Source organism: Rhipicephalus sanguineus, chromosome 1, assembly GCF_013339695.2.
Source record: "Rhipicephalus sanguineus isolate Rsan-2018 chromosome 1, BIME_Rsan_1.4, whole genome shotgun sequence".
NCBI classification, from domain to species: Eukaryota; Metazoa; Arthropoda; class Arachnida; order Ixodida; family Ixodidae; genus Rhipicephalus; species Rhipicephalus sanguineus.
Genome location: NC_051176.1, coordinates 186,235,299 through 186,254,015, shown reverse-complemented (window position 1 = coordinate 186,254,015; position 18,717 = coordinate 186,235,299). Strand labels below are relative to the sequence as shown.

The 18,717-nt window shown below is 44.4% G+C and overlaps 1 protein-coding gene across 1 annotated transcript in view; it reads left to right on the top strand.

Annotated features, from left to right (window-relative positions):
* LOC119403712 (uncharacterized) overlaps window positions 1-18,717 on the top strand; it is a 119,596-nt gene that overhangs the window by 53,750 nt on the left and 47,129 nt on the right. The window contains exon 2 of the mRNA XM_037670596.2: window positions 9,517-9,660. Within this exon, the coding sequence (XP_037526524.1) occupies window positions 9,517-9,660 (144 nt within the window). The remainder of the gene's footprint in view (window positions 1-9,516; window positions 9,661-18,717) is intronic.

Genomic DNA, 18,717 nt, shown 5'->3' with positions numbered 1-18,717 from the left:
TACAAAAATCTTCAAAGTTCGTGATCTTTTCTTGAGCTATCTCAAACTATTCCTAACCAATCTTAATAATAGTATGATTTTCAGGAAAGTTTGTTTTAGTACAAAAATGTTTAGGGGTAAAACAGACTTCAAATCCTCCCGAAAAAAAATTGTGAAATTAGAGAAAATATGCGATTTGTTGCATGTTTGACCGTATTTTTCATACTGATGCGTTCCAAGAAAAAATTCTCGTCATGCGGCGTTTGATAGAAGACTTCATCTTTAAGTAATGAAGAAAGTCTAGTCAAATCATTTTTTGTTTTAAGGAAGAAAATAATTTTTGAATTTGGCCCTCCGAACGCGTCCTGCATTTCTTTTTGTTGCCACTTCGCCGCAAATCACGTGGTCGCCATCGCAGCTGACACTCGTCACAGGCGACAGCAAGATGCGAGATGTATGTCAGTGGCTCGTGAATGCTCGAAAGTCTTGTCGGGTTGATGTCAAGGCGACGAGTAATGAATTCGCGTTACACTGTGAGCTTGCTTGGCGGGCCCATTGGGAAGTATGGACGCCCGAGAGCATCCTATGGCCTCGTTGGCACAATGTGCTACAGGGCCGTCTGCACAACACGTATACCCAGGAAAAAAGTGTTTTATGTGCATTATTTCTTTCAGTATGTGTATGCTAATTGCGCAGACGGCCCTGTTGCACGTTGTGCCAACGATGCCATATGCTGCTCTCGGGCGTCCATACTTCCCAATGGGCCCGCCAAGCAAGCTTAGAGATCTTAGAGATATTGCAGGAGCGGGGGGAGGGGGAGGGGGAGGAGCGATGAGGGGGTAGGGGGTGATGAAGTGGTGCAAAAACATCAAAAAAAGATAGGACAGGAAAGACGCGACCATTTTTTAAGCAGCTTCATAGAAGAAGTGGTTTGTCTAAGCCACATGCTGCAATCACCGCCGCACAGCACTAAACCCCATCGCGTGCTCATGACATACTATCACGTATGAGAGCAAATATCAAGTCTGCACGTCCTCCCTCTGTGGAGGAGAGCTACAGCCTCGGTCGCTTGTTCTAATGGGCCCCGCTATGCGTGTATAGCAAACTAGATTCACGTGACCTTTATTTGTGATTGCAGGAAATAGGCGCCAAACAACGCGGGCACAAGGAAAGGCACAGTGCAAACAATGCGCCACTTACAACTGCTTTATTGAAGGACGACGGAACTTACAGGCGATACTTCCTCTTGTGCACAATATACTGGGAATTCCCATGCAGGAGCCACACTTCCGATGTTAATGATATTGATGCGACGCTTGCATACTGTTCGCCAAAAGCCTGACAAACGGTGCGCGCAAAGGGAGTATCACTCTACACGTAGGTTCTGCCGTCCTTTAGTGCGGGAGTTGTAAGCGGCACATGACGCGCATTGTGCCCCCCTTTGTGTCCTTGACGTTTGGCGATTATTTCCCGCAACCAACTTGACAAAACTTATACAGCTTTATCTGCGCTTTTACAAAATGATTGCGTGCCCATCTTTTCGTGGGATGCGTGCGCGCTATTTTATTGAGGCGGATATAAACTGCTAAGCAGCTAAATAACTGCGAGTAAACGGATGTGTGGTACTCTATTTCATACAATGCAAGCATCAAGAAGAACATGTGAGCTATGATCAGGGCCCTCCCTTCATTCAATGACTGAGTGGGGGGCGGGGAGTTGGGGTTGAGGTTGGCCTCCTAGCCATGCACATATGGCCTGTTTGTATGCATGTGCGTGAGAAAGGGGGCTGTGTGCATGCGTATGTATTGCTGAATTACTTATCATCCACCGTGGTAGCTTAGTGGCTAAGGTGCCGCGCTTCTAAACTCGAGGACGCGGGTTCAATTTCCGGCCACTGCGGCCGTATTTCGATGGAGGCCACATGCCAAAATAGCCGTGTACTTATGCGCAGTGCCTCATAATCACATCGTGGTTTCGGCACTTAAAATCTAATAATTTAATTAATTATGACAAGCACGTGAGCTCGAGTGGCGCATTTCTGTAACGTACCGCCGTGTTCTTAAAGATGTGCATTTAAGGCTAACTGAGGCAAGTTTTATCATTTACAGATGTATAAAAGTGTAGTAAAATTGATATATACGCGTAATGCGCCTCGTAAATGTGTTAGCATGTCGGTATACCTTGAAGTGAATTTATTTATTCACTTTTTTACTCGTGGTCTTGGGGCGAGTAGGCTGACGGTATCATTGTTGCATTGTTTTCTCTCGCTTGCGTACCTATTGATACGCGCTTCCCTGAGCGCACAGGAGTTCGGAGAACGGAAGACAAATGTGCGTAAAGATGGCTGTGTGTCTTTGCAAAGTGTACGCAGCTGTCCACCGCGCCTCGATCTGTGCCCAAAAACTGCGTAAATGTAAAGTTTAACGAATTATGGACATTGTGTGGGGCGTCATTTTCTCGTTTATTATTATTATTATTATTTTGCTACATATAGCGTAGTGCACCCAGTAGACTGTCATGAACGCAATGCCACGACCGCTTGGTACAAACGCGCTTGCATCCAGCGGCCGTGGTAATGCATTGGTTACCGTAGTAATGGAGGTTACTCGGTGATAACTACCCGTCACTGCTCTGAATCATGTGCGCCTAGGACTGACGCAAAATATTCTGCGAGCTTTTGCCTTTACGTCATCCCAGTCACGAAATGTCTCGCTCGCATCTTCTTATTGGAAGCTTAACTGCAGTGCTCCTTCGACGTAGCAGTTACTATAACTTGACGAGCTTCTAATTGTTGCTCATGCTATACTGTTGTTCATGTTGGGTGAGTTGGTGCATTGCTAATCGATGTGTGGCGCAATGTAACAAAATATATAAAGGAAAAAAAGAAAAGCCGACAGAAATAGAGCCATATTATTTCGACTGTTTGATACTCCTATTACTAAGAAATGTGTTATTAAGCGTATTGCGACGGAAATTTTTGTGGTTGAGTGCCGCTTTGTATCGGTTAACTGCGACCAAGGCGTTTCTGCTACATTGGGTAGTGACGCGATGTTTGAGATGACGGCGGAGAGATCATAGGGACATAAATGCTGGAATACTCGCTCGTTTATAACAAATTTTTTGTCTCATGTGCAACGTCATTGGAAACTCGGCCGGATCCAGCAATTTGGGGTCGTCAGTGATAATGATCAATGCGCTTTATTGACTGCAATAGCTTATTATTATTATTTTTTTTCATTTCTGATCAGATTTCGCGCTGTGCGTGGATGACGTTGTTGACTCCGAAATCAAGGGACAGTAATGGTGGGTTTTGCATTCTGTATAGGGATGAACGTACTTGAATTAGCGCGCATCGCCTGATGTGGTTTAACGTCTCAGTGAAATGCGTCGTCTATGAGAGGCTTTGCAATGGAGCTGCTCACCAGGTGTCCACATTAAACTGCACCTGAAGCCCCAGCACAGTGGCGCAATCCCGTTTCCGACAAAATGCAGCCGCCGAGGCCGGCAATTGAATTTGCACCCTCGTGCTCAGCCTCGCCAAATCCGCGGAACCATGGCGACGATTTTAAAGGATTAGTAGTTCAATTACCGCTCCCAATTCACTGTGTGTGACTGGTATACCTTCTGCGGTTCTGCAAGCATCATTCGGTCGATAAGCACGAGCTTTTCACTGTACTTAAGCGCCGAACTTGAAACTAATCGTATACCGAGTCGCAGTGATTTCTAAGAGACAGTGGAGAGCCGCGAGAGTCATCGCTTCGATCAACTATAAAGCGTGAAATCTGACGGTTAACTCTGGTTGTGCTAGATCGTGGCAAACGATCACCAGGGTCGTTTGATACCCTTGACTGGCCATGGACTTCCGTGTATAACGTTATCAAAAGCCAGCCGTGAAACTTTGCGTTCGACGACGCACATCTGTAGCGTATACACCTTACAGGGAGCGGAGGACCCAGCTCTCCGTAGCACATGCATGCTGTGGTCTTTCGACTTATTCACTCATCTTAAGGCACACATGTAAATCTTTTGCCTGGGAGCAGCGGCACGTGTCTGACATAATAACTATTGGGGTTTTACGTCCCAAAACCACGATATGATTTTGAGGGACGCCGTAGTGGAGGGCTCCGGAAATTTCAGTCAATTGGGGATCTTTAACGTGCACCTAAATCTGAGTACACGGGCCTCTAGCATTTCGCCTCCATCAAAATGCGGCCGCCGCGGCCAGGATACGATCCCACGACCTTCGGCTCAGCAGTCGAGCACCATAAACACTAGACCACCGTGGCGGGTCATGTGTTTGACATGCGTTCACGAACGTAGTGGAAGCGCATGCGCTCTACTTATATATTCGAGCGGGACCATGAACTCTGTGCCAGGTTGGACACAACAGGATATACTGTCAGACATTGCAAGCGAGTCTCGTGTGTCGTCATTTAAAACGTCTCATACTTGTGGGAATACCCAGCAGTTAGCTTCAGCACTTTCGAGTAACAAAACTCAACAGCCACTGGTACACCATGGGCGGTCATCGCGGCTTAGAGTTTTCGTGCATATATCGCAGGTATTTGTATGGAACGCAAGTGCTCAAATCTGTAATTCTCAAACGTAGTTCTAAATCGCTGAAAATTAGAATAGGCCACCTTTATTCAGTAAATTTATACAAGAAACAGTGCAATGTTATTTGAGTTTAAACTTGTATTGTACTGTTACACTATTGTATTGTATTGTTATTGTATTGTTACACTATTGTATTGTTACGCAAATTGTATTGTTACACTATTCAGACCGAAATTTCGCTCTCGCGTGTCAAAAATGCTGTTAGAGGCAGTGTGCTACGTTTTCCGTGCTTAAATAAGAATTTTGAGATGTAAAGCGTGGATACCTTGGGCATTATCAAGTTCACGAGTGGAAGCAAGATATAAGCATGCGTGGGCGAAGAGCTTCAAGCAGAAGCTCGCATATTCAGAACATAGAGGTTCGTATGAGCATAGAAACACTCTGTGGAAGGGGATACTTCTGGTGGAGCATCACACCCGAAAGAAAAAAAAAAGCGGAGTGAATGATGGCACACTCGCAAACATATACAGACATACATGCGCAAGCTCTCAATTTTCTAACGAAAGAACAAAAGGTTCTGTCCGTTTAGTAGACAGAACTGAACCACGGGCTTTTTAATTATTAAACTGATATTAAATTGGCAATTTATGAACGTTAGCGTTGAATCGCTAAGGTAACGCTCATCACGAGCCACAATGTTCAGAAGCGCTAAAGGAAGGGTTATTAAGGCGAAAGCCTTATATGCCTCATGTGAAAGTCGCCTTGAACGAAAAACGCGGCGACGACACGAAACAGTCACACCCCCCCCCCCCAAAAAAAAAAAGAAAGAAAAAGACGAAGCGAGCTGCGAGCTGCGCGCTAGCGCTAACTTTGGCTTTGGCGTGAAACCGAGGCGATAAAGAAGACGATCCCCGTGCGCAGTCATGGGAAGCTTACGCGGAGCGGCGCCGGCTGCTTGGAGAGTGTATATATATATATATATATATATATATATATATATATATATATATATATATATATATATATATATATATATATATATATATATATATATATATATATATAAAGTAAAGCGGCATTCGCGCGATTGGGCCTATGAGGTAGTGCGGAAAGGGCCCGCTACGGAAGACGCTGCGCCAGGGCTTAGTGGATAGTCCGGTAGGCCGAAGTATGCAACGCTGGAGGAGGCTCGGCAAGCGCGAAATCAGGCAAGACTAGCCAAGCGCTCGTCGGATTCTGATGGGACGTTTTAGTTTTTAGTCTTTCGCCTTCGAGTCGTCTTAGCGATATTGTGTGACCTTCGGAATTTGTCCCACGCTTATGTATAGCCTGTTGTCCCACGCTTTAGGCTATTCTTCTCGAGAAAATTATCTGAAAGACGGAGGCCACGATTGGCCGCGTGTTTTATACTGCATTGACAGCGCTACAGGTAATTCGTGGTCGGTGAATGGAAAGTATCGAGTAGAAAGCGCAAGTAATTAGTCAATTTGTATAATTATTTTACCCTCAGGTCTTCACAGCATTGTAGAGGGGAACGGCGAAAAAAAACAACAAAGGAAGACAACATAACTAATGCACTTGCAATGCAGTATATAGATACGGAAAGTCAGGAATGTAAAAAAAAAATCCAAGAAGGCAAATTTTAACAGAAAAGCACACACACACACACACACACACACACACACACACACACACACACACACACACACACACACACGCACACGCACACGCACACGCACACGCACACGCACGCACACACACACACACACACGCACGCACGCACGCACACACACACACACACACACACACACACACACACACACACACACACACACACACACACACACACACACACACACACACACACACACACACACACACACACACGCGCGCGCGCGCGCGCACAGACACACAGAAAAACCAAAAGCACACAAAAGAAAAGTCATCGCGTAATGTACGCATTGACAGGTTTAATACAATGCGGAATGTGCCAGGGTTAGTAACAGTTTCGACTGATGCAGACAGGGGATTCCGGCCACGGCATTTTTTCAGAAGGAAATAATGAGAGTACGTTAACGTAGTATTTCGAGGGAATGTGCACTCTGTTATTGTGATTTAAGCGAGATGATATGAAAGATGCAGGCTGTTATAATCGCGATTTAACTGCGGTTGGGATAGTATATTTTATGGAAGATACAGAGGCGTCCTAGCTAGTGCTAACTAGCTTCGTGGGGTTAGAAATAAATTTTTCATGGAATTAAACAACAAATGGTCAATGCGCAAGCAGTGCAATTTTAGTAGGAGCAACTGGTGGTTAACCTTGTCGAATGCTTTCGCGAAATCTAAGAATATACAGTCAGTCGCCACACCTCTGTCCAGTGTAATGTGCAAATCATTAGTAAATATAATGAGCTGGTTTACGTATCACAATAATCTACGAAAAACGTGCTGAGAGTTGTGAAAGATGTTATTTGATTTCAAATGTCTAACAAGGTGAGTGTAAATTATGTGCTTCATAAGTTTGCAAGGAATGGATGTAAGATAAATAGTTGCGAGCGTTGTGTCTGTCACCAGACTTAAGAAGCGGGTTAACCTTGGCTATTTTCCAGTCTGTAGGTAGACAGCTATCTAGAAATGATTTAGTGAAGATGCAGCCTAATATTACTGAGCTATATTCTGTCATATTCTGAAGTTATTTAGAGGCAATGGTGTCAATTTCGAATGAAGATGAACGTGTCAATTTATTAAAAATTTTAATGTTTGCAATCCCGCCTAGTGAAGAATTTTTTTTCGGCAAGAATTTTTCTCTTTCAGTCTTTTTTTCTCTCCCTCTACTTCTTTCTCTCTCCATCATTGATGTTCTCTCTGTCTCTCTCTATATTTTTCTTTCTCCACTTCTTTCTCATTCTTTCTGTGCTACGCTTTACTCTCTCCCCTCCTCCTTTCCTTCCTCCTCGCCATCACATCTCTCCTCCTCATGCTCACTTCCCTTTCTCACCTATACTATACATACATTTCTATACTATACACGCCGTAGCAGTGAGTAGTGGGATTTGCCCAAATTCTGTGGCACATGCCCGTTCGTGATGATGATAGTTTTGCGGCAGCGTCGACACTTAACGGCCGGCTTAAACAGCTTCGCTGTTAGTACTAATTGCTGTAATGCCGGCCGCGTAAAATGCAAGGGGATCCACAGGAAGATAGTATCGTGTATGCACGGGTGGTCGTTAATTCTAGAGTCATTGAAAGAGGAGGCAAAGGTTACATTGGTAAGTAACGAGGCGCATTGATTCTAGAATGCCCTGGTTGCAAATCGACGGCTCGTCGGACAGCAAGCATCTGCCACTGCGTACGCGCTCCATTTTTCTTCCGCTTGTGGAGGGGTTTCTTAGTGTTTTACGGCGACGTACAGTTTCCAGGAGTTCTTTCAGTGGCGCTGGAGTCATTGTCAATGTCTTTCAGGAGCACTGACAGATTAATTAATTAATTAATTCTCTCAGGGGGTAAGAACGTGCCTTCTAAAGCGTTCTTCTAAAGATTATAAGGGCTCCTCATGTACAGATCCAAGAATCAGCAGCTCGCAATTACTATGAAGCAATTGATCCAAAGAAGCCATTCCATTAAAATTTCTTTATTTGATTTACTATAATAAAACTGGAATTAACAGAGAGATGTACCTACACAAACCTCATTACATTTCAAAACGTTTTGATCATGTTTGCAAAATCCTGGAATACCCAGCTAAAACGAACATGTATGCCAATTCATTTTTTCCTAGAACAATTAAACAGTGGAAAAGGCTAACTGAAAAGCAAATACATAGCGGGAACGAAGATGTATTTTATTCAATGCTGTAAACCCGTGCTGTAACCTCAACGAAGATGTATTCATGTGTGAACAAAGTTGCATTATGTGTGTGAACGAAGATGTATTTCAGTAATTTATGTGTGAACAAAGTTTTATTGTGTGTGCGAACGAAGATGTACTTCGTTTATTGATGTAACCCTCCTGCTATAACGCCTTCGGGCGCGGCGGGGTATCTGATGAATAAAGAATAAATAAAAGGGTGAATGAAACCTTACGATACTTCAGTACGTGCCCTTCAGCGCTTTGTCTAGTGCGCCGTAGCATTCGATGCACGTTGCTCGTACTTGATCGGCGCGCTGACGAAAAGTATTGCATGAATTTGTCAATTTTATACCAAAATGGTCAACACTAAAAGGTACCAAGGGTTAACCTTTGAAAATTTAATGATTTAAGAACAGAAAAGCTTAAAGGGCTACTGACACGAAAATTTTCAGTTGTCGTTTTTTTTTTTGCCTCAAACGAAAGGTCAAGCCCTCAAGAGTCTAATAAAGGTAGTGCAAAGCGCGAGTGCACCCTGAAAAAGTAATTACAGTGGTGTTTTTAAAAGCTAGTTTCGGTTCCCTACTGTACCCTGACGTCACAACATGGCATGAGCTTCTCGTCACGTGCTCGCACAATATATAGTGACGTTTCCACGGCCGCTCCGCAACGTGGCTCCGTTGGTGACGCACAAGCAGCCATTTTGAATGTTTTGGTGACGCACAAGCGGCCATCTTGGAAGTTTTGGTACCTGGCGTCATCACAACTAGCCAGACTGCTGCGCGAAGTCACCAGAATTAGTACTGTAGCCTGACGTCAAGCTAGTGTCGATGTCGGTAGGTGTGCCGCGGGAAAGTTGACTTTAATATACAAATAAAATATCAGCATTTGCTGAGCTTCACACTTGCTCAGAGCCGTCTCTGCATACAGGAGATTTGTATGGCAGATTAAACTCGCCTTCGAAAAAAGGGGCCATGCAGTAGCCCTTTAATGCGAGCAAATGGCCCGTGTGTTCCTCAATTTCGCCAGAGATGTGTGTACACTATTTTTTTTTTGTTCCGCAGATGTGAATGCATGTACGTTCGCACATCTAACCAACCTTCACTTACTCGCCATCTTTTCTCTCATATGCAGTTGGGCTATGCCAAAACCGGCCAGGCTTCATCCGGCATTCACTTCCGCGTGTACAGCAGGGCGTTCATCATAAAACAAGGCGATTCCAGGGTGGTCATCGTGAACGTCGACTCCGGCATGATTGGCGACATCGTGAAAATCGAGGCGAGTTCACTCTTACTGTCGTTCTACACATTTGAGATGATAAGCTCTCAGACTCTTACTGCGTTCTTCTCATTTTTTTACTGTGTCTTGCTGATACCCTGTCCGACTGCGGGCACTCCGGTTCGTTGCGTTATGATGTCACATTAGAGACGCGGTAGCTTCCTCACCGCCGGGACCTCCACATCCGAAATTCACGGTTGAAATGACATTGTATCGTCTCCGCGGAAAGAGATTAGCACAAGTGACCATTGAGGCTGATGGTCACTTGTGCCAATCGTTTTCTGCGGCGACCGTACATAGGCGTCAGCCGAAAAGCATCCTACAAGGAGGATTTATTAACGGGAGTTGAAGTGAAGTGGCTCGTTCTTTATTCTTGAACACGCTGACGTGAAAGTGGCAACCATCAGTGTAATGCGGGGTAAGCATGCCTCGGGCTTGTTTTGAAGTTACAAAAAAAAAAAGAAAGAAGTCGAGAAAAACAAATGGTGAACGAAAGGACATTTGCGCGCGTGCTCATAACAGGTGATCATGCAGAATTTCAACTTTGTTTCGCTTTACGCCTTCCGTGCAGTTCAGAGACAACGATTGAAATAAGGGCATCGTAAAACTTGCACAAACCAGGTATGTGATTTTGTCGGCCGCGTCCCTGACTGGCTGAGGACAAAAAAAAAAAAATTATGCGAGTGCATCGGAAGTAAAGCCTAATTGAAAACTGTGAAGCCCAAACTGAATCGCAGGAAAGAGCGTGTTTTATGGGCAGCCTGCTTCAAACCTAGTTATACCAGGACGCTTTGCAGTTGGCGGCTTCGCAGCGTTAGCCTGATCAAGAGCCTCCAGCTATAAGCTCACCGATGCATCAAGGCCCTCGCGATAGAAATATATGAGAGGGCTCATTATATGCTTCAACGTCTTCTCTTGTGATGTGGAAATTTTTATTCGTGTAAATTTTGTTTAAAGCGAAAAAATAATTTTTCATGTCCACAACGAATGTCACTGGCAGGCAGTACCGATGTATGTCTTCACTCTAGAACCCGCGGTCATTCTCGATAATTTTGCGGGCTTGCACGAGGACTCCGTCAGTTTTTCAAGCAAACTCTAGCCGTGTAACTTCTCATCAGTGTACATACATTGGAACCAGCTTACTTTTGTCTCTTCATAACTGGCTTTCTTGGCACTAGGCGAAGTCAGCCAGACGAACACAGAGAGTTTGGCTGTGGTATCTATTGGATGACTGTGCTTCATTTTTTGCCACACGGATGCGTGGATCACATAGTTCTTTGTTCTCAGCTGTTTTGATACTAGCACAAGAACAGCGCTTCATGGTTTCCCAACACTCACAAAAGGAAATTATGGCTTCCGAAACGTAAATTTCTTGTCCTTTAGGTCTTTTGCTTTCCAATGTTTAGTCTTCTGTTCGCATTTTCGACGCCTTAATCGTTAATTTCAAAGTAATATAATAATATAAAAATTTCCACATCACAAGAGAAGACGTTGGAGCATATAATGAGCATATATAAGGAGCATATATTTTTATCGCGAGGGCCTTGATGCTTAAATTACGAGTGAATCTACCGAAAAAGTCATTTTTCTGTCAATTTTGCAAGCATTTTTCTCAATAAACGTTTGTTCACAGAGGCTGCAAATATTTTTGGCATATAGTATGTCGACTGGCAAACGAGCCAAAAAATTTTTGCTGAAATTCTGGCTGAAACATCGTCGCCGTTTTTACAAAAAAAAAAAATGTCTGAATTTGCACGTTTTTTTGCTTCTTTGCTAAGCCTATTTAAGCGAAAAATTTAATATTTCTTGTGACGTCACGGGAAAGAACAATGACAATAGAATGCTTTAAAACACAATGCGTCGTTGTACCCAGTTTCGAAGTTGAATACGCATAAGAACTGACATTTGGGCGAGTTGGATTATGAATACGCATAATTTATTCCCACCTAAGTTTTCCTTTTCGCCGGAACATTCAAAGGGCGGTCACGTGACCACATAATTTTTTTTGAACGAGAATACTGCACTGAAACCGCTCTCACACCTTGTAGCTCAATTTTTTTCAATAAAATCGCTGGTTGTCGAATTTTGGGCTGGGACGTTTCACTTGGAATGACCTAATACATATCAAACAGCCCTGGGATCCTGAGTACAAATGCCAAACAACCAGCAGGTGCCAGTTGACACGTACACACAGCTTCTGTCATTGCGAGGAAATTCACTGCCATTTCGCAGCCACTTAAGAGAATTCTTGTTTCTTGTATGAGGATGAATGTACGGGCCTTTTCTTGTACGAGCAACAAACGAGATGCGTCCTCTGTGGTTTACGCTTAATTGTAAATTATGCTGCACTGTACTAATAAGGAAGAACTGAGGAAGTTACTGCGCTGTTAAGACGAAGATATCCAAATTGACGCTCCCATACATGCTACACTCCAGCTGGCACTTTTTGTTTTTGGCGAAGGGGATCACGGGTATTAAATGTGCAAGCTATACGACCGCATAGACGTGGCACCAAAATAATTCTTCAATCTGAGATTTTTGTTTTCCCCTTCGAGACACATAAACCAGATGCACTCTTCGAAGGACCACCAACGACGTGGCGATTAGGCGCTTGCCTTTCACGTTTTTTTTTAACACGAAGTGGTTTTGATATCTCTCAATCTATATCCATACTCGTGCAGCTAAGTGCACGATTATTACAGTAAGTATAGGTGACCAGGCAGCGGCCAGCCAAAAAATAGCACATTGGTAACGCTCCCCGCGCCGTTCAGTGCTATACGGCGAGTGCTCGTTAAAACATTGACTAGCTCGAACTGCAGCCACGCAGTCGGCCAAGAGCGCGACGCGGTTTTTCCGGCGGGATTCTTCGCACCTTAACGCACTAATTATACGTGAGGCGTCCGTTATAACTTTGTTGGCGGTGGGAAAACTACAGGAGCACCACACTATCTCGTAATGTAGTCTCTTCGTTGCTTGTGTGGGGGATAAATCAAGACAGTATTATTAACAAAGGCGCACTTCAGTGGTAAATTATTATTAGCTGCTTATGGCTTATATTGTCCACATTGGCGCACATGACGTGAATAAAGGTGGTTGTTCACATCTGCGTGTCCGATAGCGTAGACGTCCCGATAACACAGGTTTCGTGAAGGCTTATGTAGTATAGTTTAATACTGGCGGCGAAGAAATTGCAGGGAATGCTCCGCTTCTTGTGTAGCTAAAACAGCTAATGGTCAGTTGATGTCGGCGTCTTTCTGGAATCGGTGCACATTTTTCTCTTTTACCGCGGAGTACTTCTTGTTACACCGTCGACAAGATTTACTTTTCATTAAACTGTAGCTCTGTCATGGAGGGAGGTAGACGACGTGATTGAAGTTTCTGGTGCCTTCAGGAAATGTGCAAAGGATGCTGAGGCTTACTCATTGGTATATTATTATTATTATTATTATTATTATTATTATTATTATTATTATTATTATTATTATTATTATTATTATTATTATTATTGCAGGTATGAAGTGTTATCGCGTTTGCTTTTCAATTCAGACTTTTTTTTAATAGAAACAGTGACTGCCTCAATAAAGACGCCATCTACGCTGTATGCTGTGACGAATTTCAGCGCATGCTATTCGCTACTGCACGCGTGGCACATGCGGCCTCGAAAACGCTTCCGTTAGCTTTCATAACCGCAGCTGCTATTCAGAGAATAAATTTTTTGTAGGAGCACTGCGTCACATCAGCGGCGAAGAGCATACGTACTGCATGCGGCAGTTGTGAAATGAGCACACATGATCTAATTGTACTATAGACTATTTTGAGAACGGGTTTCGGTGCCGCCATGCTGGGCTATTAAGCTTGCCGTGTTTTATTATGAACAACTAAGCGAACAGCGCTACGAACATGAAAACTGTTGGGTTGGTGCATTCGGCGTTTCCTGGCTTTATCAGTTCGCGTCATGGGATACAAAAATAAGAAAACATTCGTTTAACAGCCCATGATGGCGGCGCCCATATGCCTTACGTAACATAGTCTATACTATGTTCCGCCGCACGACGGCCTTTGTTAAGCGTAAAAATGGATAGCAGCCAAAGCGGCAGCTGCCCTAAAGTGAACATATTAGTTTTAAGCGGTCAGTAATTTTCTATGACAGGCAGTAGAGAATAATTTCCCACATTTACCAATTTACGTGACAGGAGCTTAAGCGTGCTTTTCCATTGTGGTATGGAAGAGTTTTGTAAAGCGAACTGCAGTATATCGTTGGAACAAAGACACATACCTTAAGAATTGCAGCTTTCCTATCAAGGATGCTTTTTTAACCGCTAAAGTGTACACGTAGCCCTCTCTTTCTCTCTCTAAAAGATGTGCGTAGTTGATCGAGCGCTAGAGACTGAATGGACACAGACTTCTATGCATGTGCCTAACAATAGCACCTGCTCGTCTACAGGAAAGTGCCCTCCTTTTTGTTATTGCAAGTTGTATTTTCATAAAAGGGAAGAATTCTCAGGCCATTGTCTTCTACTTGTGTAGAAGGTGTTATGCACGCTTTGTACTCACGGTATCATAGAGTTTCTTTCGCATCGATATTAAAATTAAATTTTTAATCGGGGTAATTCTGTAGTGTGGCGGCCTTACGCGAGTTAATCTTGCTGGCGTGCTGGTTTTGCCAAGTTCAAACCTACCACATCTACGTAATGCCTGTGATAGCTTCCTTTTACGATGTTATATCTGTCTGCGCATTATAGATCATTCGAACACCGCTGTGACGCACCCGAAAACTTACTTTGTTGTCTCCTTCGGGTGATCGAGTAAATTACCACCTCACACCTTTCTCTTCTTAAGAAGCGTCTTAACGTTCTGCAAGGGGGGTGTGCGTGTCACCGCTTAGCACGTGCTCCTGAAACGCTGCTTCTCAGCAGCTCTGTGGTATCGATGTATATCCGGAAAGCGTTGCTCGGATAGAGACCGCAGTACGGTCGGCAGGGTGGCGTGCGCCGGCGCATGACGTCAGTAGCCACGACAAACGTGAGAGCGACCATGAAATCGAAGGAAAACAACCGTCGTGACCGATCATAGGGCGCATGGCGACTCTCTTCGACCCTATCAAGTGCCAAGATTGCCAAGCTGGAAAATACGATATATTGTGCAACTCAGAGATGCGCACGAGGCATAGCTTTGCACTGCCGCTGTATCTAGTTTACCACTCGGATGAGTCTCAACGACGGACCTTGAGAAAGTAAAGTTTGCAGCGACTCACGTATAATGACACACACGGTGCCAGTTCTGTCGGCTGCATCTGTGTGAGATTACGGCTCTCGCGCAGACGAGTGGGGGGGGGGGGTTGAATTTTTCGTTCAAAAATCACAGACTTGGCCGTAATAAATATCATATACTGCAGCGGGGGACCCCGGGTTAACTTCAGTCGCATTGGCTCTGAAAGTACATGTTCTGAAAACCCAACGCACCAGCGTTTCGACGCCCAAACTCACCGCATTGCGGCCTCTACAGCAAACAATTAATGTCGCGGCCTCGATCTTACGTTAGCGGAAAACGTCCGCTTCAGTCGTTGCAGAATGAAGTAGGAAAACAGGTATAGTCATGTGAGCGTGCGTGTCGTACACGGCATCTAGCAGTACACGCCAGTGGTTTGAAACCGAATCAATCGGAAAAGGAAAATGTGCTGAATCAAAACCTCAATTTCAGAGAAGCTGAGACCGCAGCGACTCATTTCGGAGAACACGTTTCACAGCACCCGTGTACCCTCCTCGCCGCATCCGCTCGCCACAAAAAAACCAGAGCTAATAATTGTTGGCGCTTTAACGTCCTAAAATCACGATATGATTGACAGACTGTATAATAAAACATATATAATAAAATGTTATCAACAAGGGGGATCATCCTCCCGTAGAGGTGTGAAGTTTCAAATATCGGGTCGTTTACTTGCAGCAGTAAATATAAAATTTAATTTGCTGCTCGCAGGAATTTTTGAGTGTTTTCGACTATAATTTGGAAATTTCCTTCTATGTAGGTTGTATTTCTGTGATCGATTTCAATTACATTCTACTGTGACCTCAAGGCAGCTACAACTTTGAAATTTTGCCGGCGTGTTTACCCTGTGGCACAATTTATTTAAGCGAAGTCGGATGAGTCGGGTGTTTTTCCTGCGACTCACTGTGTAATGCCCACGGTAACACTCAATGGCAAATAGATTTTTCGTCATTTCTCACAATCTGCCTAATTATGCACCTCACACACACACCTACAAATTTCATGACTCATCTTCCATGACTTGTGCTACATCGCACCCAAAGTTTTCCGGCGTTTAACGTCGATCATTCTCTCGATATATTTTCGTCAACTTTCAGAGCGGATGTTTCAGCGATCGTTTCCATGCGGATCAATGACGGCTTTACTTTGTGCGCAGTGCCGCCAGGTAATCGAAATACAAGACGAAAGTAAGCAATAGCTAGCAAACGTTTCAAAAACAGTTTATTGTGTTGGCTGTCGTTTCTGCCTAGACGTTATCCATGACCGCTATGTGGCAGATAAATTTACAGTCCCTTTAGCTAACACTAAAGAGAGTACAGGCGAAAGCCTATGCTCTCGCGAGCACTCGTTAAATTACTTTGACGAGCTCAGTCGATTGTATCGTTACTTCCCGTTACTTGTTCCCTTTCGGTCGCCTATAGACGTCACGACTGGTCATACATGCTGAGGCTTGATCGCCGAGGTGTTAATTCCCATTTCAATTCACTTTAAAATTTGTTTCACATATAATTCACCTTTGATTCACTTCCATACATTTGCGACTTTAATTTACTTTAATTCAGATGTGATCCACATTTAAATCACACTTTAGTCACCATATGCACTAATTATTTCTAGTGACTTGGCGTACCCTCATCTCATTGAGCCCGGATCGGAATTTACTCAATGGTAATGGGGTATAAATAAACACTTTAGGTGGTCGTTAAGTAACGGGAACATGCGCGAGCCGAGAAAGAGAGTAAAGAGAAAATGCTGCAGTAATGATGCGCATCACACATACAGGGGTAACAGCAAATATGAGACGTAATTTGCGAAAAGCGGAACGTCGTAATGTTATTTGGACAGCAGGTGCAACATTTCTGAGACCAGACGCTACTGACAGCCTCGAAATATGCGGGACGGAAAAATAGGGGGCTGCTTGAGTGACAGCACGATAAATGAAGCGATCTAAGGTGAAACGGGGTGATCAACATTTGCAGCCCGAAAAGTAAAAATGGAGCTTCAGTATTACGAACAGTTTCGAATAGAAGTGTGAAGCACTGGTCTACGGCGAGGGTTAGCGTTCTAGAAATAGTTAAGCGTGAAGACACGGATACAATGAAAACAAACAACAGATACACCGTTTTCCTTTACTTGTGTCCGCGCCTACGATGAATGCCTACCAACCAGTCCAACTTTCTGTCGTTACTAGCAATGTTGCAACGGTGGGGGAGAAGAACACGGCCACTCGCAATAGAGATGTCAAGGTGTAGCCTGACATACCCAATCTATACTGAAACAGAAAGAGATCACGAGAAGGTTTACAGGATAACGATTTATTGAGGGGTAAACGGACATTGCATGGACATTGTGGCCTCGATGCGGGCGCTTCACTTCTTGTGACTCGAATTGGACTCTTGAGGGCAAGATGCTACGGGCGAGCATTTGAAAACGTTGAAAATATATGTCACTACTTGACAAAGTATAAGTTTCAATGCGGTCCCTTGCCTTTGCCCATGAGGTGAATGCTTCCTCCTATTTAAAAGGTTCGCAGCAACACAGTGCTCATTCAAACGGACGACAGATGCGAGGTTCCGCCGACCCACCTCGACTAACAGCTGACCGGCAGATTCACTTGTTGCGGGGTGTGCATTTTATAACATGCGGCAGTAACCAGGGAAGTCGGGCCTTCACCCCACAGCAAAGGAAAATTCCCGTCATTCGCCGATAGGCGAGAGTGAAGCACCAGGCTTTTCTCTTCTGTGATGAGACCTTCCAGGACTTGGCTGCTTTCGCTGTGCCACTCCCCGATGGCTCTCTTTCCCGCTTGGTTCGCACGCTCTCTCTCTTTCGGGCTGCCGCTACGGCCGGCTTGTTTTCACGCAAGGTCACTCACACGCTTGCTTTGGCGATGCCCACGGTAGACTCGAATGCCACGCAAACCGCGCTCGCAGTTACCCAGTGAATCATTCCGCGTGCGTAGCCGTACGTCGACCGCGATCGTCAGGCTAACGTAAACAGCTGACTCCGCAAATGGTGTCGACCTTATGACCTCAATAGCAGTTCGCTCGGCTGGGAAGGGTTTCAACGGGGCATTCTCAGCAGGGTCAGCTTCTTTGGGAATTATACGAGCTTCCAAGGGCATTACGCAGGATGCGCCGCGTTTCTACTCGCCGAGTGGGAATGGGTTTCAATAAAAACAAGTGTTCATGCCACACGAATTGTGTTGAAATTTTTGTTCAGTACTGGACGCTTAAACATGCATACACATAGAACCGTTTGATCGAGTGTCGTTTGCGCCGATTCTGTTCGTTGTTATTTTTCATTTTTGGGTGGCTATGTAGCATAGTCGGTCAGTAAAATTGTGCAACTTAGTTAATAAGGCTTTCGAAATCAATGCCGGAAGTTGAAGCAATCGAGACATGATTGCTTGGAAAGGGAGCTGTTAATTTCACATAGTAAGGTCATGAGTGAAGGCACCACTGTGTTTTTTAGTTGATGTTATCGCTATTTTCGCGTTTTTTGAAGTCTCCGGTCCCCGCGTCGTTGAGAAGTTGTGCCACCTTTTAAATGTAGCCTCTGCGACCGGAAATTGTCTCCGGGCCACATGTTCGTATACCGATATATCGAAAGCATCGTAGTCACTGTGTTTGCAATCACAATCTTAATGTCCTGTTCAGGAATACAGTCTGTCTAAGTTTATTGAAAGGGCTGTCCTGCGCGCATACATGTGGTTTAACTCGCCTTGGCGGACAAGGCTATCGCTACTGCGAGATTAACAAAATTATGACAGTGAATCCATTTCTTTTTTTA